Source organism: Oncorhynchus gorbuscha, unplaced genomic scaffold (genome assembly GCF_021184085.1).
Source record: "Oncorhynchus gorbuscha isolate QuinsamMale2020 ecotype Even-year unplaced genomic scaffold, OgorEven_v1.0 Un_scaffold_1718, whole genome shotgun sequence".
NCBI lineage: Eukaryota > Metazoa > Chordata > Actinopteri > Salmoniformes > Salmonidae > Oncorhynchus > Oncorhynchus gorbuscha.
The window spans coordinates 50,001-66,991 of record NW_025746414.1 but is presented as its reverse complement, the minus strand read 5'-3'; the positions used below and the strand labels follow the sequence as shown (position 1 = coordinate 66,991).

The window sequence follows — 16,991 nt, the reverse complement described above, 5'->3', positions numbered from 1 at the left end:
AGCTGTTTTTCAGATGTTGCCCACACTACCAAGTAGGAGCTGTTTTTCAGATGTTGCCCACACTACCAAGTAGGAGCTGTTTTTCAGATGTTGCCCACACTACCAAGTAGGAGCTGTTTTTCAGATGTTGCCCACACTACCAAGTAGGAGCTGTTTTTCAGATGTTGCCCACACTACCAAGTAGGAGCTGTTTCTCAGATGTTGCCCACACTACCAAGTAGGAGCTGTTTCTCAGATGTTGCCCACACTACCAAGTAGGAGCTGTTTCTCAGATGTTGCCCACACTACCAAGTAGGAGCTGTTTTTCAGATGTTGCCCACACTACCAAGTAGGAGCTGTTTTTCAGATGTTGCCCACACTACCAAGTAGGAGCTGTTTTTCAGATGTTGCCCACACTACCAAGTAGGAGCTGTTTTTCAGATGTTGCCCACACTACCAAGTAGGAGCTGTTTTTCAGATGTTGCCCACACTACCAAGTAGGAGCTGTTTTTCAGATGTTGCCCACACTACCAAGTAGGAGCTGTTTTTCAGATGTTGCCCACACTACCAAGTAGGAGCTGTTTTTCAGATGTTGCCCACACTACCAAGTAGGAGCTGTTTTTCAGATGTTGCCCACACTACCAAGTAGGAGCTGTTTTTCAGATGTTGCCCACACTACCAAGTAGGAGCTGTTTTTCAGATGTTGCCCACACTACCAAGTAGGAGCTGTTTTTCAGATGTTGCCCACACTACCAAGTAGAAGCTGTTTTTCAGATGTTGCCCACACTACCAAGTAGGAGTTGTTTTTCAGATGTTGCCCACACTACCAAGTATGAGATGTTTTTCAGATGTTGCCCACACTACCAAGTAGAAGCTGTTTTTCAGATGTTGCCCACACTACCAAGTAGGAGTTGTTTTTCAGATGTTGCCCACACTACCAAGTAGGAGCTGTTTTTCAGATGTTGCCCACACTACCAAGTAAGAGCTGTTTTTCAGATGTTGCCCACACTACCAAGTAGGAGCTGTTTTTCAGATGTTGCCCACACTACCAAGTAGCAGCTGTTTTTCAGATGTTGCCCACACTACCAAGTAGGAGCTGTTTTTCAGATGTTGCCCACACTACCAAGTAGGAGCTGTTTTTCAGATGTTGCCCACACTACCAAGTAGGAGCTGTTTTTCAGATGTTGCCCACACTACCAAGTAGGAGCTGTTTTTCAGATGTTGCCCACACTACCAAGTAGGAGCTGTTTTTCAGATGTTGCCCACACTACCAAGTAGGAGCTGTTTTTCAGATGTTGCCCACACTACCAAGTAGAAGCTGTTTTTCAGATGTTGCCCACACTACCAAGTAGGAGCTGTTTTTCAGATGTTGCCCACACTACCAAGTATGAGCTGTTTTTCAGATGTTGCCCACACTACCAAGTAGAAGCTGTTTTTCAGATGTTGCCCACACTACCAAGTAGGAGCTGTTTTTCAGATGTTGCCCACACTACCAAGTAGGAGCTGTTTTTCAGATGTTGCCCACACTACCAAGTAGGAGCTGTTTTTCAGATGTTGCCCACACTACCAAGTAGGAGCTGTTTTTCAGATGTTGCCCACACTACCAAGTAGGAGCTGTTTTTCAGATGTTGCCCACACTACCAAGTTGGAGCTGTTTTTCAGATGTTGCCCACACTACCAAGTATGAGCTGTTTTTCAGATGTCGCCCACACTACCAAGTATGAGCTGTTTTTCAGATGTTGCCCACACTACCAAGTATGAGCTGTTTTTCAGATGTTGCCCACACTACCAAGTAGGAGCTGTTTTTCAGATGTTGCCCACACTACCAAGTAGGAGCTGTTTTTCAGATGTTGCCCACACTACCAAGTAGGAGCTGTTTTTCAGATGTTGCCCACACTACCAAGTAGGAGCTGTTTTTCAGATGTTGCCCACACTACCAAGTAGGAGCTGTTTTTCAGATGTTGCCCACACTACCAAGTAGGAGCTGTTTTTCAGATGTTGCCCACACTACCAAGTTGGAGCTGTTTTTCAGATGTTGCCCACACTACCAAGTATGAGCTGTTTTTCAGATGTCGCCCACACTACCAAGTATGAGCTGTTTTTCAGATGTTGCCCACACTACCAAGTATGAGCTGTTTTTCAGATGTCGCCCACACTACCAAGTATGAGCTGTTTTTCAGATGTTGCCCACACTACCAAGTAGGAGCTGTTTTTCAGATGTTGCCCACACTACCAAGTAGAAGCTGTTTTTCAGATGTTGCCCACACTACCAAGTAGAAGTTGTTTTTTAGATGTTGCCCACACTACCAAGTAGAAGCTGTTTTTCAGATGTTGCCCACACTACCAAGTAGGAGCTGTTTTTCAGATGTTGCCCACACTACCAAGTAGGAGCTGTTTTTCAGATGTTGCCCACACTACCAAGTAGGAGCTGTTTTTCAGATGTTGCCCACACTACTAAGTAGGAGCTGTTTTTCAGATGTTGCCCACACTACCAAGTAGTAGATGTTTTTCAGATGTTGCCCACACTACCAAGTAGGAGCTGTTTTTCAGATGTTGCCCTACCAGAGTATTGTTGAAACACACGTCTATGAGCTACTTGCATCACTGCCATTTGCTTCACGACTGACATTTGGACCGGCGATGAGCGTTCCGAGTCTGACAGCAAAGCGGTTCTACAAGGATTTCATACTGAGGAAAGCTGTATTGCATGCTCAAAAAATGTGCTGGTTCTCATGCCTGCTCCAAAAAAAAAAAAAAAAGACAGAATTTGGGGTTAACTTGGAAAAGTATTCTAGTAGAGGCTGTGAACAAGCGGTTCGGTGGCATTCTCTCTGAGCCTCTTTACTGTGTTGCCACCATGCTCGATGCTAGGTACAAGACCCGCTACTTCTTTAACAGGCATTCTCTCTGAGCCTCTTTACTGTGTTGCCACCATGCTCGATGCTAGGTACAAGACCCACTACTTCTTTAACAGGCATTCTCTCTGAGCCTCTTTACTGTGTTGCCACCATGCTCGATGCTAGGTACAAGACCCGCTACTTCTTTAACAGGCATTCTCTCTGAGCCTCTTTACTGTGTTGCCACCATGCTCGATGCTAGGTACAAGACCCGCTACTTCTTTAACAGGCATTCTCTCTGAGCCACTTTACTGTGTCGCCACCATGCTAGGTACAAGACCCCCTACTTCGATGCAGACAAGAAACAGGGTTTACGTGAAATGTTAGACACAGCTGGACAAGATGTAAACAGACAGTGACAGTGCTCACCGAGGAAGAGGCGCCACGGACAGACAGAGCTGAAACTTTACTGCTTGACATGTATGATGAAATCCCGGTTGAGAATTAAACGACTGAACAAATGAACAACGAAACAGCACAGCAAGTAAGTGAAAGAAATGGGTTTTGATTATGTTTTACTGGTAATGGGGACATACGTAAATGCCCAAAAAATAACTGTGTGCATTTCAACTATTTAACTACTCATAGTTCAAAGGCCGCAATTTTTTTTAAATACATCGGTATAGTTTATTTTTAAAGGCAAGGAAAATATCAGATATTGTCCAAAAATGTAATATCTAATCAAAACCATAGAAAACTTCCCAATGGCAGCCTAAAAAAGTAGCTGAATTTGTCACTAAAAGTAACGAGGGGTCAACAAACTCTAAATGCAGCAACAAAGTCCCTAACTTGCCAGCAGCTTCCGCATCGCGCAGAACGTCATTAATATTCTGAAAAGTTGGGTCTAACAAGAAAAATGATTGGACCTTCCTTAGAACGTCTTGGTTCTGTTAAATGACTGACTGGGTCAACGGAGAGACAATGCTCTTGATCAATCAACCATCCCTTAGCTTGCCATATGCTTCCCAGTAGAAACAATTTGCCCATATATTTTGATGAGATTTTTGTTTGTATGTTTCTTCCCCTTTGACTGTTCGAGCGTACACAATTTTCTTGAGGCAAGCTGAAGTCTAGTATCCGAAGTCTACGCCCGTCTGTGATTGGTCAACTGTGGGGAAGGCTTGTTGTCATTCAACGACAGACTCCTTGTAATGCAAATTCAAATGAAATACTGCTCCAAACATTGTAGTTAGATGTCAAATTTCACGACTAATACCTCAGTAAAAAAAACTCAAATTAAACTTTGGGTCAAACTGGATTTAACATGATTGGCATCTCTTTAATATGATCTCTTATAATAAAATTGCTATAGTTCATTTTTACAAGTTTTGTTTGAACTGCAAAAGTCTAATTGAAAACAGTATTGGTATTGTTGAATTCGATTTTCATAATGGCAAGCTAGGACTGGTGATTTGGTTAGCTAAACAAGCAAGTCTGTTTGGTTACCACAGCAACTACTGTAGCTATCTAGAAAAACTTGCTAGCTACTTCAGTGGATATTGAACACATTTCTACCGGCAAATGTTGTTAAATTATAGCCGTGGTATGAAAGGGATCATCAACGCAGGGCTCTATGGGTTCTCTATGGGTTCTCTATGGGTTCTCTATGGGTTCTCTATGGGTTCTCTGGAAAATAAGTAAGTTTTATCAGTTCCCTGAAAACACCTTCCACGTCCCTCATTATTTTCCATAGAAATAACCCTCGTTGATTATCCCTTAAGTACACCGCGGGTATGATGAGACCAATATTTTTACTGGTCTAATTACTTTGGTAACCAGTTTATAATAGCATAAGGTGTTTTTTTGTTTGTTTTATACCTTTATTTAACTAGGCAAGTCAGTCCTGATTTACAATGACGGCCAACACCGGCCAAACCCAGATGACGCCGGGCCAATTGTGCGACGCCCTATGGGACTCCCAACCACGGACGATTGTGATACAGCTGGATTTGAACCAGGGTGTCTGTAGTTGCGCATCTAGCACTGAGATGCAGTGCCTTGGATCACTGGGCCACTCCGGAGCCCATGGCCAAGGGTTGTGTCCAGGTAGCCGGAGCAGACTCCCCGCGCGGTTGGCGCAGACTCCCCGCGCGGTTGGCGCAGACTCCCCGCGCGGTTGGCGCAGACTCCCCGCGCGGTTGGCGCAGACTCCCCGCGCGGTTGGCGCAGACTCCCCGCGCGGTTGGCGCAGACTCCCCGCGCGGTTGGCGCAGACTCCTCCCGCGCGGTTGGCGCAGACTCCCGCGCGGTTGGCGCAGACTCCCCGCGGTTGGCGCAGACTCCCCGCGCGGTTGGCGCAGACTCCCCGCGCGGTTGGCGCAGACTCCCCGCGCGGTTGGCGCAGACTCCCCGCGCGGTTGGCGCAGACTCCCCGCGCGGTTGGCGCAGACTCCCCGCGCGGTTGGCGCAGACTCCCCGCGCGGTTGGCGCAGACTCCCCGCGCGGTTGGCGCAGACTCCCCGCGCGGTTGGCGCAGACTCCCCGCGCGGTTGGAGCAGACTCTTGCTCGACTCCCAAACCCGCTTTAATGCATATTTAGGGCTAATTAAACTGATGCATTTGTCCATGTTCAACTTCAATACACTGGCACCACGAAGAATAGCTTAACCAGTCATTGATAGCCTAATATATACTTTTGGTGAATTTATGATGCATTGCTAGACAGATAACCAAGATTTAGCCTATGTGCACGGTTGTGGTTGCCCCGATGATCCTCTGTCTAACTCGCTGACTCTTCTTTCTCTTCACTATTAAAAACGCTAGTGTGTGTTTAGTGTGTTGATAGCCCCTACTTTAGTGAACTTGTGCAAATACAGTATTGCGATAGCCTACTTCTTTTGATTACCAATGCATGGTTCTGGCTGTGCCCCCCCCATCTCTCTCCCCCTCGCTCTTTCTTTGCTGTGAGTTTGTTTTCAAAGTAGACTACAGCCAATAGTTTCCTTAAGGGGTTGATTCCTAGTGGAATCGAAGCTTAACAAGGAATGGATTCGACCTCCCACCACTATATCCAGGCACGCCACGTGGCGCACAAGAACAGCCCTCAGCTGGTGGTATATTTGCCATATACCACACCTCCTCTGGCCTTATTGCATAAGTATACAATGACGACTCTCTTATTCTGAAGGATTAAAAAAAACGTGACCCGGAAGTATTTAGTTACTCTTCAAATCAAATTGTTTTGGTCACATACACGTATTTATCAGATGCTATTTTGAGTGTAGCGAAACGCTTGTGTGCCTGCTTCACAGCGCCATTATTTTTTTGATCGAAACAATACAATTACTACAAGTTATGTCGACATAACGTTATCATGCAAATTAATAAATTGTGGAAAACGGTTCAGGGATTAGCTGTTTTCATAACAGATAGCAAGAGTTTAGCAACGGTTAACCCAGTCAATTTAGCTTCCTACAGTGGTTCAGATTAACGTTGCTGTAGTTATAGACATTTTGTTTAGCTATATGTGGCTAAACAATGAGCTGGCGGTCGGCTGGTTAGCTAATGCCTCGCCACAGTCAGTTTACTCACAATGAGACGACAGGTGGCTAACTATTAAGTAAAAGTCACTTCAACCGTTACCCCAAAATGTTAGTTTGTTAGCTAGCTATCGACACAAACGGGTTGAACGGGAGATGTGTTGCTAACTGGCTAACAGCTAACTAGCTGGGGGAACAACAAAACCAGGCCGCGGAAACCACTGCTGTTTAATCATGTAAATGCGTTAGTTTACAGACCGTGCTACAAGCTCACGTTTAACATGTTTTTGAAATTAGCAATAGGTTACCTTGAACTGATTTCCTGTAGCTAATTAATTAGCCGAGAAGAACTTGATGAAATGGCGAAGGTCTCGTAGAGCAAGCGGAAACATTCATCCACTTCCCGAGTGCGTTTGGTCTGGTTGATGAGATGCGGCAGAAAATGTTCGTGAGCGTCGAATCAGCGTAGAGTCCTGCTTCTGCCGGAAATGCGTCTTCTTCTTCGGTGTGGTTGAACGGCGTTTGGCATCCAATACATGTTGCACTTCCGCCACCATCTAGACTGGAGTAGAACTCCCTTATAGTTTATTTGAAAAAAATACATGAACAAATACCATATAACACTCACTCAAGATAAAAAATCTATCGTTCTGCCCCTGAACAAGGCAGTTAACCCACTGTCCCAGGTAGGCCATCATTGTAAATAAGAATTTGTTCTTAACTGACTTGCCTAGTTAAATAAAGCTTCTTATATATACTATATAAAGACACAGCCCCAGTATATACTATATAAAGACACAGCCCCAGTATATACTATATAAAGACACAGCCCCAGTATATACTATATAAAGACACAGCCCCAGTATATACTATATAAAGACACAGCCCCAGTATATACTATATAAAGACACAGCCCCAGTATATACTATATATAGACTCAGCCCCCAGTATATACTATATAAAGACACAGCCCCAGTATATACTATATAAAGACACAGCCCCAGAATATACTATATAAAGACACAGCCCCAGTATGTACTATATAAAGACACAGCCCCAGTATGTACTATATACAGACACAGCCCCAGAATATACTATATAGAGACTCAGCCCCAGTATGTACTATATACAGACACAGCCCCAGTATATACTATATAAAGACACAGCCCCAGTATATACTATATAAAGACACAGCCCCAGTATATACTATATAAAGACACAGCCCCCAGTATATACTATATAAAGACACAGCCCCAGTATATCCTATATAAAGACACAGCCCCAGTATATCCTATATAAAGACACAGCCCCAGTATATACTATATAGAGACTCAGCCCCAGTATATACTATATAAAGACACAGCCCCAGTATATACTATATAAAGACACAGCCCCAGTATATACTATATAAAGACACAGCCCCAGTATATACTATATAAAGACACAGCCCCAGTATATACTATATAAAGACACAGCCCCAGTATATACTATATAAAGACAAAGCCCCAGTATATACTATATAAAGACACAGCCCCAGTATATACTATATAAAGACTCAGCCCCAGTATATACTATATAAAGACACAGCCCCAGTATATACTATATAAAGACACAGCCCCAGTGTATACTATATATAGACACAGCCCCAGTATATACTATATAAAGACTCAGCCCCAGTATATACTATATAAAGACTCAGCCCCAGTATATACTATATAAAGACTCAGCCCCAGTATATACTATATAGAGACACAGCCCCAGTATATACTATATAAAGACTCAGCCCCAGTATATACTATATAAAGACACAGCCCCAGTATATACTATATAAAGACACAGCCCAAGCCTTCTCAGATGCTGTGCTGCTCATTTAAACAGGAAGGCTCCAGGGCAGGTTTTATTTTGGACAAACTTATCAACGACCTTGTCGTGAAAATCTGACCTGAGTGCTTGAATGAAGTCCTTCTCGACAGAGAGCATGGACAGTGCATTTAGCCTGCCGTTGTTCTGTTGCCAAGCGACCGCGGAACCCGAGGTGTTCCGAGAACACGGCAATGCCTGGATTCTCTTCAGAGTGGGGAACCTTCTGTCAGACTCGGCGGTCTGCATGGGAGTGGTGATGATGATTTTGAGAAGAGAGACAGTCTCTGACAAAACATCCTGGAGCTCGCAGATTGTTTTCAGTGATGACAGAGCTGTTGTACCCCTGTGGAGCTCCGTGTGTTGGTACAGAGAGGTCAATTCATCTTTCAGCTTCCCAGTGTTAACCACCATAGCTTGGCAGCACACTGTAGGGCTGAGCACGGGAAACAGCCTACGAACTTAGAGAAAAGCATGGGATTCACCAGTTTGGCTGCGATTAAAATGGTCGCTATTTTAAGAAAACCTGTGATGCACATGTGTGACGATGACGTCACATGCCGTCCTCATGACCGCTGCAGTTCTCTGTGTCTCTCTCTCTTGTCGTTGTCCGACGTGGGGTCTACGTGTGCTGTGGCCTCAGCTCTCCCCTGTTGGGCTTGAACGTACTTCTCGAAAACTATCAACTGCCTGTTCGATGTCCGCCACGACAACATCCCTCCTGTGTATGTTGACAGTGAGAACATCCACCTCCTGCATGACCCAATAGAAACATTGCAGTAGTTGTAGGAACGTGGGGTCCCTGAGTTTGGCTGACAGGCCGTAAGCCTCTCTGATAGAGTCCTGGTCCCACATCGGCTGTGTCCTAATATCCTCCACACACTTCAGAAGAGCAATGCGATTCTCCCAAACCACACTGACCGTTTCTCGCTTACAGTTCCACCCTGCAGCTGTAGCTCTATTTTGGCTGATCTTTGAAGAAAGTTTCAAAACAAAAGAAAAATCTGCAAAAAAAAACTTTTGAGTTGAGTTGCTGTCGCCGAGCAGATCTGCTGGAGTGTGATGCGTAGCGGGAGTGTGATGCGTAGCGCTGGGATAGGTGAGTTTCAGGTGAGTTTCCAGGTCGGGTACGTCAGCCCCGTCGTACGTCTGACCAATCAGCTTGTGCTCCAGATTCAGTGGCTCCAGCGAGTCCTTGACTGCCTTGGTGAGACCGGCAGCCATTTTATCCTTTAGGTCCACAAACTCCCAAAACCTCTCCGTGACAGTATTGTCTGGAAGCGTGTACCGTAGCACGACAGAAACCTGCTGTGGCATACTGGAGTAGATTGTTAGCCCAAGAAGCTGATCTTGGGCCACACTAATGGTCACAGTTGGGATTGGGGAAGCTGATCCTAGATCTGTAGCTAGGGGCAATATCACCCCGGAGGAGACCTCCCCTGTCCACGGCATGCCGTCCACCTGCACCGCTACGAAGCTAGCCGCCCACACCTCCTTGGTAATCGCCTCTTTGTACACCTCGTGCATACAGTCAAACAGTTTGTTTTGTACATAGCCTCTTGGGTGCTTAAAGAAGCCGTGAGCGTCGTAATGCCTCTGGAGTCTGGAGTCTCCCTCCTCGCACATCGCCTCAAAGACGAACTTAAACATCAGATATATCTTTATGTTTACTAGGATCCCCAATAGCTGACACGATGATGAAAGAAAATTGTGGAAGGACTGGTGAGAGGATTGGTGAGAGGATTGGTGAGAGGATTGGTGAGAGGACTGGTGAGAGGATTGGTGAGAAGGAGCTGGAAGTCTTCTTCCGTTTGGGAGGACTGGTGAGAAGGAGCTGGAAGTCTTCTTCCGTTTGGGAGGACTGGTGAGAAGGAGCTGGAAGTCTTCTTCCGTTTGGGAGGACTGGTGAGAAGGAGCTGGAAGTCTTCTTCCGTTTGGGAGGACTGGTGAGAAGGAGCTGGAAGTCTTCTTCCGTTTGGGAGGACTGGTGAGAAGGAGCTGGAAGTCTTCTTCCGTTTGGGAGGACTGGTGAGAAGGAGCTGGAAGTCTTCTTCCGTTTGGGAGGACTGGTGAGAAGGAGCTGGAAGTCTTCTTCCGTTTGGGAGGACTGGTGAGAAGGAGCTGGAAGTCTTCTTCCGTTTGGGAGGACTGGTGAGAAGGAGCTGGAAGTCTTCTTCCGTTTGGGAGGACTGGTGAGAAGGAGCTGGAAGTCTTCTTCCGTTTGGGAGGACTGGTGAGAAGGAGCTGGAAGTATTCTTCCGTTTGGGAGGATTGGTGAGAAGGAGCTGGAAGTCTTCTTCCGTTTGGGAGGACTGGTGAGAAGGAGCTGGAAGTCGTCTTCCGTTTGGGAGGACTGGTGAGAAGGAGCTGGAAGTCTTCTTCCGTTTGGGAGGACTGGTGGGAGGACTGGTGGGAGGATTGGTGAGAAGGAGCTGGAAGTCGTCTTCCGTTTGGGAGGACATGTTACACCGTGGCTGCGGTCTTTACAAGTGTGTCTCAACTCCTCTGGATCACAGAAACGAGTGAAGCAGTCCAAGCAGTGGTGATGTTTCTGCCTTGAGTTCCTCCCTCGTGTTGTTGCTGGTTTCCTGATACTGTGGTACTGGGCTCGCTGAGTGAGCCTGAGTTGGAGCTCTCTCCTGTGGGAATATATTAACAGATGTGGGATTACAATCAGAAACGTTTTTTTTAACTTTTTAACTTCTAACTCTCTGCTCTGTTGTCAGTCAAAGATTGATTGTGAAATCTGTGAATTGTGGACAGATTCTTTGAAAGGTACTGCCAAATCAGCTATTTAAAAAAAAAATCTCAAATCACATTGAGTTCCAGTGTTTGACCGCAGTCCTCCAGCTTCACCGACACCGTCTCTGGACCAGGCTGTGAGCTTCTCTGGACTGGAACGCCACAGCCAGAACCCGGTTCAGACATGGTGGGCTAGAGGTGGGTCAGTAGAACCAGAGGCGGTATAAATGGTGAGTTTAAAAAACAAACAGGTTATACCACATTTGGGAAAGAGGTGCAATGTGAACATGTGGTAGTAACACGCTGATGTGGTAGTAAAACATTGCAAGCTAGCTTACATTTGAGACATTTAGCAGATACTCTTATCCAGAGCAACATACGAGTGTATAACTTTGCGTAGTCAAAAGGAATAGCTAAATACTATATTATGGACAAAAAAAACACAATGCATAGTGTTAGCTAGCTAGAAAGATACCAACCTATTGAGCTGCCGTCACTTTCCAACCCAAGACAATGGCTAGTGTAATGTTAGCTAGCTTTACAAGCTAGGATAACAAACACTCTAAAAGACTCAAGAGTTTGTCTGAGACATGCGTTATTTAAATAACTCATTAAAGTTCAAACTGAAAATGTAAAACACATTTAAACGAATTTCCTAGCTACCTGAAATCATTTGTTTGTTGGGATGAGAATATCGGTGGAAAACTATTTGACGCCACCGAGGCAATAACTTCCGGGTGACGTCATGTTGGGTTGAAAAATCCTTCAACATAAGAGTCGTGACCTGTAAACCGTGTGTAAATGGGTAATGAAGGCGAAATAAACGATAGGATTATAATTGTGCATATATTTCCAATCATATACTGGTTATCAAACATGTATTTCTCCACTTATGATCAGCTCTGTGTTTAGCCTTCTCCAGTTATTTTGGAATCGCCTACTATTTACATTTACATTTAAGTCATTTAGCAGACGCTCTTATCCAGAGCGACTTACAAATTGGTGCATTCACCTTATGACATCCAGTGGAACAGCCACTTTACAATAGTGCATCTAAATATTTTAAGGGGGGGGGTGAGAAGGATTACTTTATCCTATCCTAGGTATTCCTTAAAGAGGTGGGGTTTCAGGTGTCTCCGGAAGGTGGTGATTGACTCCGCTGTCCTGGCGTCGTGAGGGAGTTTGTTCCACCATTGGGGAGCCAGAGCAGCGAACAGTTTTGACTGGGCTGAGCGGGAACTGTACTTCCTCAGTGGTAGGGAAGCGAGCAGGCCAGAGGTGGATGAACGCAGTGCCCTTATTTGGGTGTAGGGCCTGATCAGAGCCTGGAGGTACTGAGGTGCCGTTTCCCTCACAGCTCCATAGGCAAGCACCATGGTCTTGTAGCGGATGCGAGCTTCAACTGGAAGCCAGTGGAGAGAGCGGAGGAGCGGGGTGACGTGAGAGAACTTGGGAAGGTTGAACACTAGACGGGTTGCGGCGTTCTGGATGAGTTGTAGGGGTTTAATGGCACAGGCAGGGAGCCCAGCCAACAGCGAGTTGCAGTAATCCAGACGGGAGATGACAAGTGCCTGGATTAGGACCTGCGCCGCTTCCTGTGTGAGGCAGGGTCGTACTCTGCGGATGTTGTAGAGCATGAACCTACAGGAACGGGCCACCGCCTTGATGTTAGTTGAGAACGACAGGGTGTTGTCCAGGATCACGCCAAGGTTCTTAGCGCTCTGGGAGGAGGACACAATGGAGTTGTCAACCGTGATGGCGAGATCATGGAACGGGCAGTCCTTCCCCGGGAGGAAGAGCAGCTCCGTCTTGCCGAAGTTCAGCTTGAGGTGGTGATCCGTCATCCACACTGATATGTCTGCCAGACATGCAGAGATGCGATTTGCCACCTGGTCATCAGAAGGGGGAAAGGAGAAGATTAATTGTGTGTCGTCTGCATAGCAATGATAGGAGAGACCATGTGAGGTTATGACAGAGCCAAGTGACTTGGTGTATAGCGAGAATAGGAGAGGGCCTAGAACAGAGCCCTGGGGGACACCAGTGGTGAGAGCGCGTGGTGAGGAGACAGATTCTCGCCACGCCACCTGGTAGGAGCGACCTGTCAGGTAGGACGCAATCCAACCGTGGGCCGCGCCGGAGATGCCCAACTCGGAGAGGGTGGAGAGGAGGATCATTCAACACACTAGCAGACATATTTATTTATTTAACCTTTATTTAACTTGGCAAGTCAGTTAACAACAAATTCTTATTTACAATGACGGCCTACCAAAAGGCAAAAGTCATCCTGCGGGGACGGGGGCTGAGATTAAAAATAAAAATAAATTACATAAAAATATAGGACAAAAACACACATCACAACAAGAGACAACACAACACTACCTAAAGAGAGACCTAAGATGACAGCATAGCAAGGCAGCAAGACATGACAACAACATGGTAGCAACAAAGTAGCAGCAGAAAACAGGGTACAAACATTGTTGGGCACAGACAACAGCAGAAAGAGACAACAATACATCACACGAAGCAGCACATATCACACATAGTATCTGATACTATAGTGTGTATGTGTGTAGCCTCCTCATTAGCAGACATAGTATCTGATACTATAGTGTGTATGTGTGTAGCCTCCTCATTAACAGACATAGTATCTGATACTATAGTGTGTATGTGTGTAGCCTACTCCTATTCAACTCATTAGCAGACATAGTATCTGATACTATAGTGTGTATGTGTGTAGCCTCCTCATTAACAGACATAGTATCTGATACTATAGTGTGTATGTGTGTAGCCTCCTCATTAGCAGACATAGTATCTGATACTATAGTGTGTATGTGTGTAGCCTCCTCCTATTCAACTCATTAGCGGACATAGTATCTGATACTATAGTGTGTATGTGTGTAGCCTCCTCCTATTCAACTCATTAGCAGACATAGTATCTGATACTATAGTGTGTATGTGTGTAGCCTCCTCATTAACAGACATAGTATCTGATACTATAGTGTGTATGTAGGTAGCTTCCTCCTATTCAACTCACTAGCAGACATAGTATCTGATACTATAGTGTGTATGTGTGTAGCCTCCTCCTATTCAACTCATTAGCAGACATAGTATCTGATACTATAGTGTGTATGTAGGTAGCCTCCTCCTATTCAACTCATTAGCAGACATAGTATCTGATACTATAGTGTGTATGTAGGTAGCCTCCTCCTATTCAACTCATTAGCAGACATAGTATCTGATACTATAGTGTGTATGTGTGTAGCCTCCTCATTAGCAGACATAGTATCTGATACTATAGTGTGTATGTGTGTAGCCTCCTCATTAGCAGACATAGTATCTGATACTATAGTGTGTATGTAGGTAGCCTCCTCCTATTCAACTCACTAGCAGACATAGTATCTGATACTATAGTGTGTATGTGTGTAGCCTCCTCCTATTCAACTCATTAGCAGACATAGTATCTGATACTATAGTGTGTATGTGTGTTGCCTCCTCATTTTTTATTTTATTTTATTTTACCTTTATTTTACTAGGCAAGTCAGTTAAGAACAAATTCTTATTTTCAATGACTGCCTAGGAACAGTGGGTTAACTGCCTGTTCAGGGGCAGAACGACAGATTTTGTACCTTGTCAGCTCTGGGATTTCAACTTGCAACCTTTCGGTTACTAGTCCAATGCTCTAACCACTAGGCTACCCTGCCGCCCCATAGTGTGTATGTCTGTAGCCTCCTCATTAACAGACATAGTATCTGATACTATAGTGTGTATGTGTGTAGCCTCCTCCTATTCAACTCATTAGCAGACATAGTATCTGATACTATAGTGTGTATGTGTGTAGCCTCCTCCTATTTCAACTCATTAGCAGACATAGTATCTGATACTATAGTGTGTATGTGTGTAGCCTCCTCATTAACAGACATAGTATCTGATACTATAGTGTGTATGTGTGTAGCCTCCTCCTATTCAACTCATTAGCAGACATAGTATTAGCAGACATAGTATCTGATACTATAGTGTGTATGTGTGTAGCCTCCTCCTATTTAACTCATTAGCAGACATAGTATCTGATACTATAGTGTGTATGTGTGTAGCCTCCTCCTATTCAACTCATTAGCAGACATAGTATCTGATACTATAGTGTGTATGTGTGTAGCCTCCTCCTATTCAACTCATTAGCAGACATAGTATCTGATACTATAGTGTGTATGTAGGTAGCCTCCTCCTATTCAACTCATTAGCAGACATAGTATCTGATACTATAGTGTGTATGTAGGTAGCCTCCTCCTATTCAACTCATTAGCAGACATAGTATCTGATACTATAGTGTGTATGTAGGTAGCCTCCTCCTATTCAACTCATTAGCAGACATAGTATCTGATACTATAGTGTGTATGTGTGTAGCCTCCTCATTAGCAGACATAGTATCTGATACTATAGTGTATATGTGTGTAGCCTCCTCATTAGCAGACATAGTATCTGATACTATAGTGTGTATGTGTGTAGCCTCCTCATTAGCAGACATAGTATCTGATACTATAGTGTGTATGTGTGTAGCCTCCTCATTAACAGACATAGTATCTGATACTATAGTGTGTATGTGTGTAGCCTACTCCTATTCAACTCATTAGCAGACATAGTATCTGATACTATAGTGTGTATGTGTGTAGCCTCCTCATTAACAGACATAGTATCTGATACTATAGTGTGTATGTGTGTAGCCTCCTCATTAGCAGACATAGTATCTGATACTATAGTGTGTATGTGTGTAGCCTCCTCCTATTCAACTCATTAGCGGACATAGTATCTGATACTATAGTGTGTATGTGTGTAGCCTCCTCCTATTCAACTCATTAGCAGACATAGTATCTGATACTATAGTGTGTATGTGTGTAGCCTCCTCATTAACAGACATAGTATCTGATACTATAGTGTGTATGTAGGTAGCTTCCTCCTATTCAACTCACTAGCAGACATAGTATCTGATACTATAGTGTGTATGTGTGTAGCCTCCTCATTAACAGACATAGTATCTGATACTATAGTGTGTATGTAGGTAGCCTCCTCCTATTCAACTCATTAGCAGACATAGTATCTGATACTATAGTGTGTATGTAGGTAGCCTCCTCCTATTCAACTCATTAGCAGACATAGTATCTGATACTATAGTGTGTATGTAGGTAGCCTCCTCCTATTCAACTCATTAGCAGACATAGTATCTGATACTATAGTGTGTATGTGTGTAGCCTCCTCATTAGCAGACATAGTATCTGATACTATAGTGTGTATGTGTGTAGCCTCCTCATTAACAGACATAGTATCTGATACTATAGTGTGTATGTAGGTAGCCTCCTCCTATTCAACTCACTAGCAGACATAGTATCTGATACTATAGTGTGTATGTGTGTAGCCTCCTCCTATTCAACTCATTAGCAGACATAGTATCTGATACTATAGTGTGTATGTGTGTTGCCTCCTCATTTTTTATTTTATTTTATTTTACCTTTATTTTACTAGGCAAGTCAGTTAAGAACAAATTCTTATTTTCAATGACTGCCTAGGAACAGTGGGTTAACTGCCTGTTCAGGGGCAGAACGACAGATTTTGTACCTTGTCAGCTCTGGGATTTCAACTTGCAACCTTTCGGTTACTAGTCCAATGCTCTAACCACTAGGCTACCCTGCCGCCCCATAGTGTGTATGTCTGTAGCCTCCTCATTAACAGACATAGTATCTGATACTATAGTGTGTATGTGTGTAGCCTCCTCCTATTCAACTCATTAGCAGACATAGTATCTGATACTATAGTGTGTATGTAGGTAGCCTCCTCCTATTCAACTCATTAGCAGACATAGTATCTGATACTATAGTGTGTATGTGTGTAGCCTCCTCCTATTTCAACTCATTAGCAGACATAGTATCTGATACTATAGTGTGTATGTGTGTAGCCTCCTCATTAACAGACATAGTATCTGATACTATAGTGTGTATGTGTGTAGCCTCCTCCTATTCAACTCATTAGCAGACATAGTATTAGC

General features: G+C 44.4%; 1 protein-coding gene across 1 annotated transcript; it reads right to left on the bottom strand.

Annotated features, from left to right (window-relative positions):
• Positions 1-8,843: 8,843 nt before the first annotated feature.
• Positions 8,844-11,689, bottom strand: LOC124023913. The gene is made up of 3 exons (XM_046338079.1): positions 11,437-11,689; positions 11,033-11,149; positions 8,844-10,854 (listed from the first exon to the last, which is right to left on the bottom strand). The coding sequence occupies exon 3, from the start codon at positions 9,863-9,865 to the stop codon at positions 8,855-8,857; it is 1,011 nt and encodes a 336-aa protein (XP_046194035.1). The 5' UTR covers positions 9,866-10,854; positions 11,033-11,149; positions 11,437-11,689; the 3' UTR covers positions 8,844-8,854.
• Between the last annotated feature and the right edge of the window lie 5,302 nt (positions 11,690-16,991).

Excerpts from the sequence above, each read along its gene's own strand:
- LOC124023913 (XM_046338079.1), bottom strand. The coding sequence starts at position 9,865 with ATGTTTAAGTTCGTCTTTGAGGCGATGTGCGAGGAGGGAGACTCCAGA.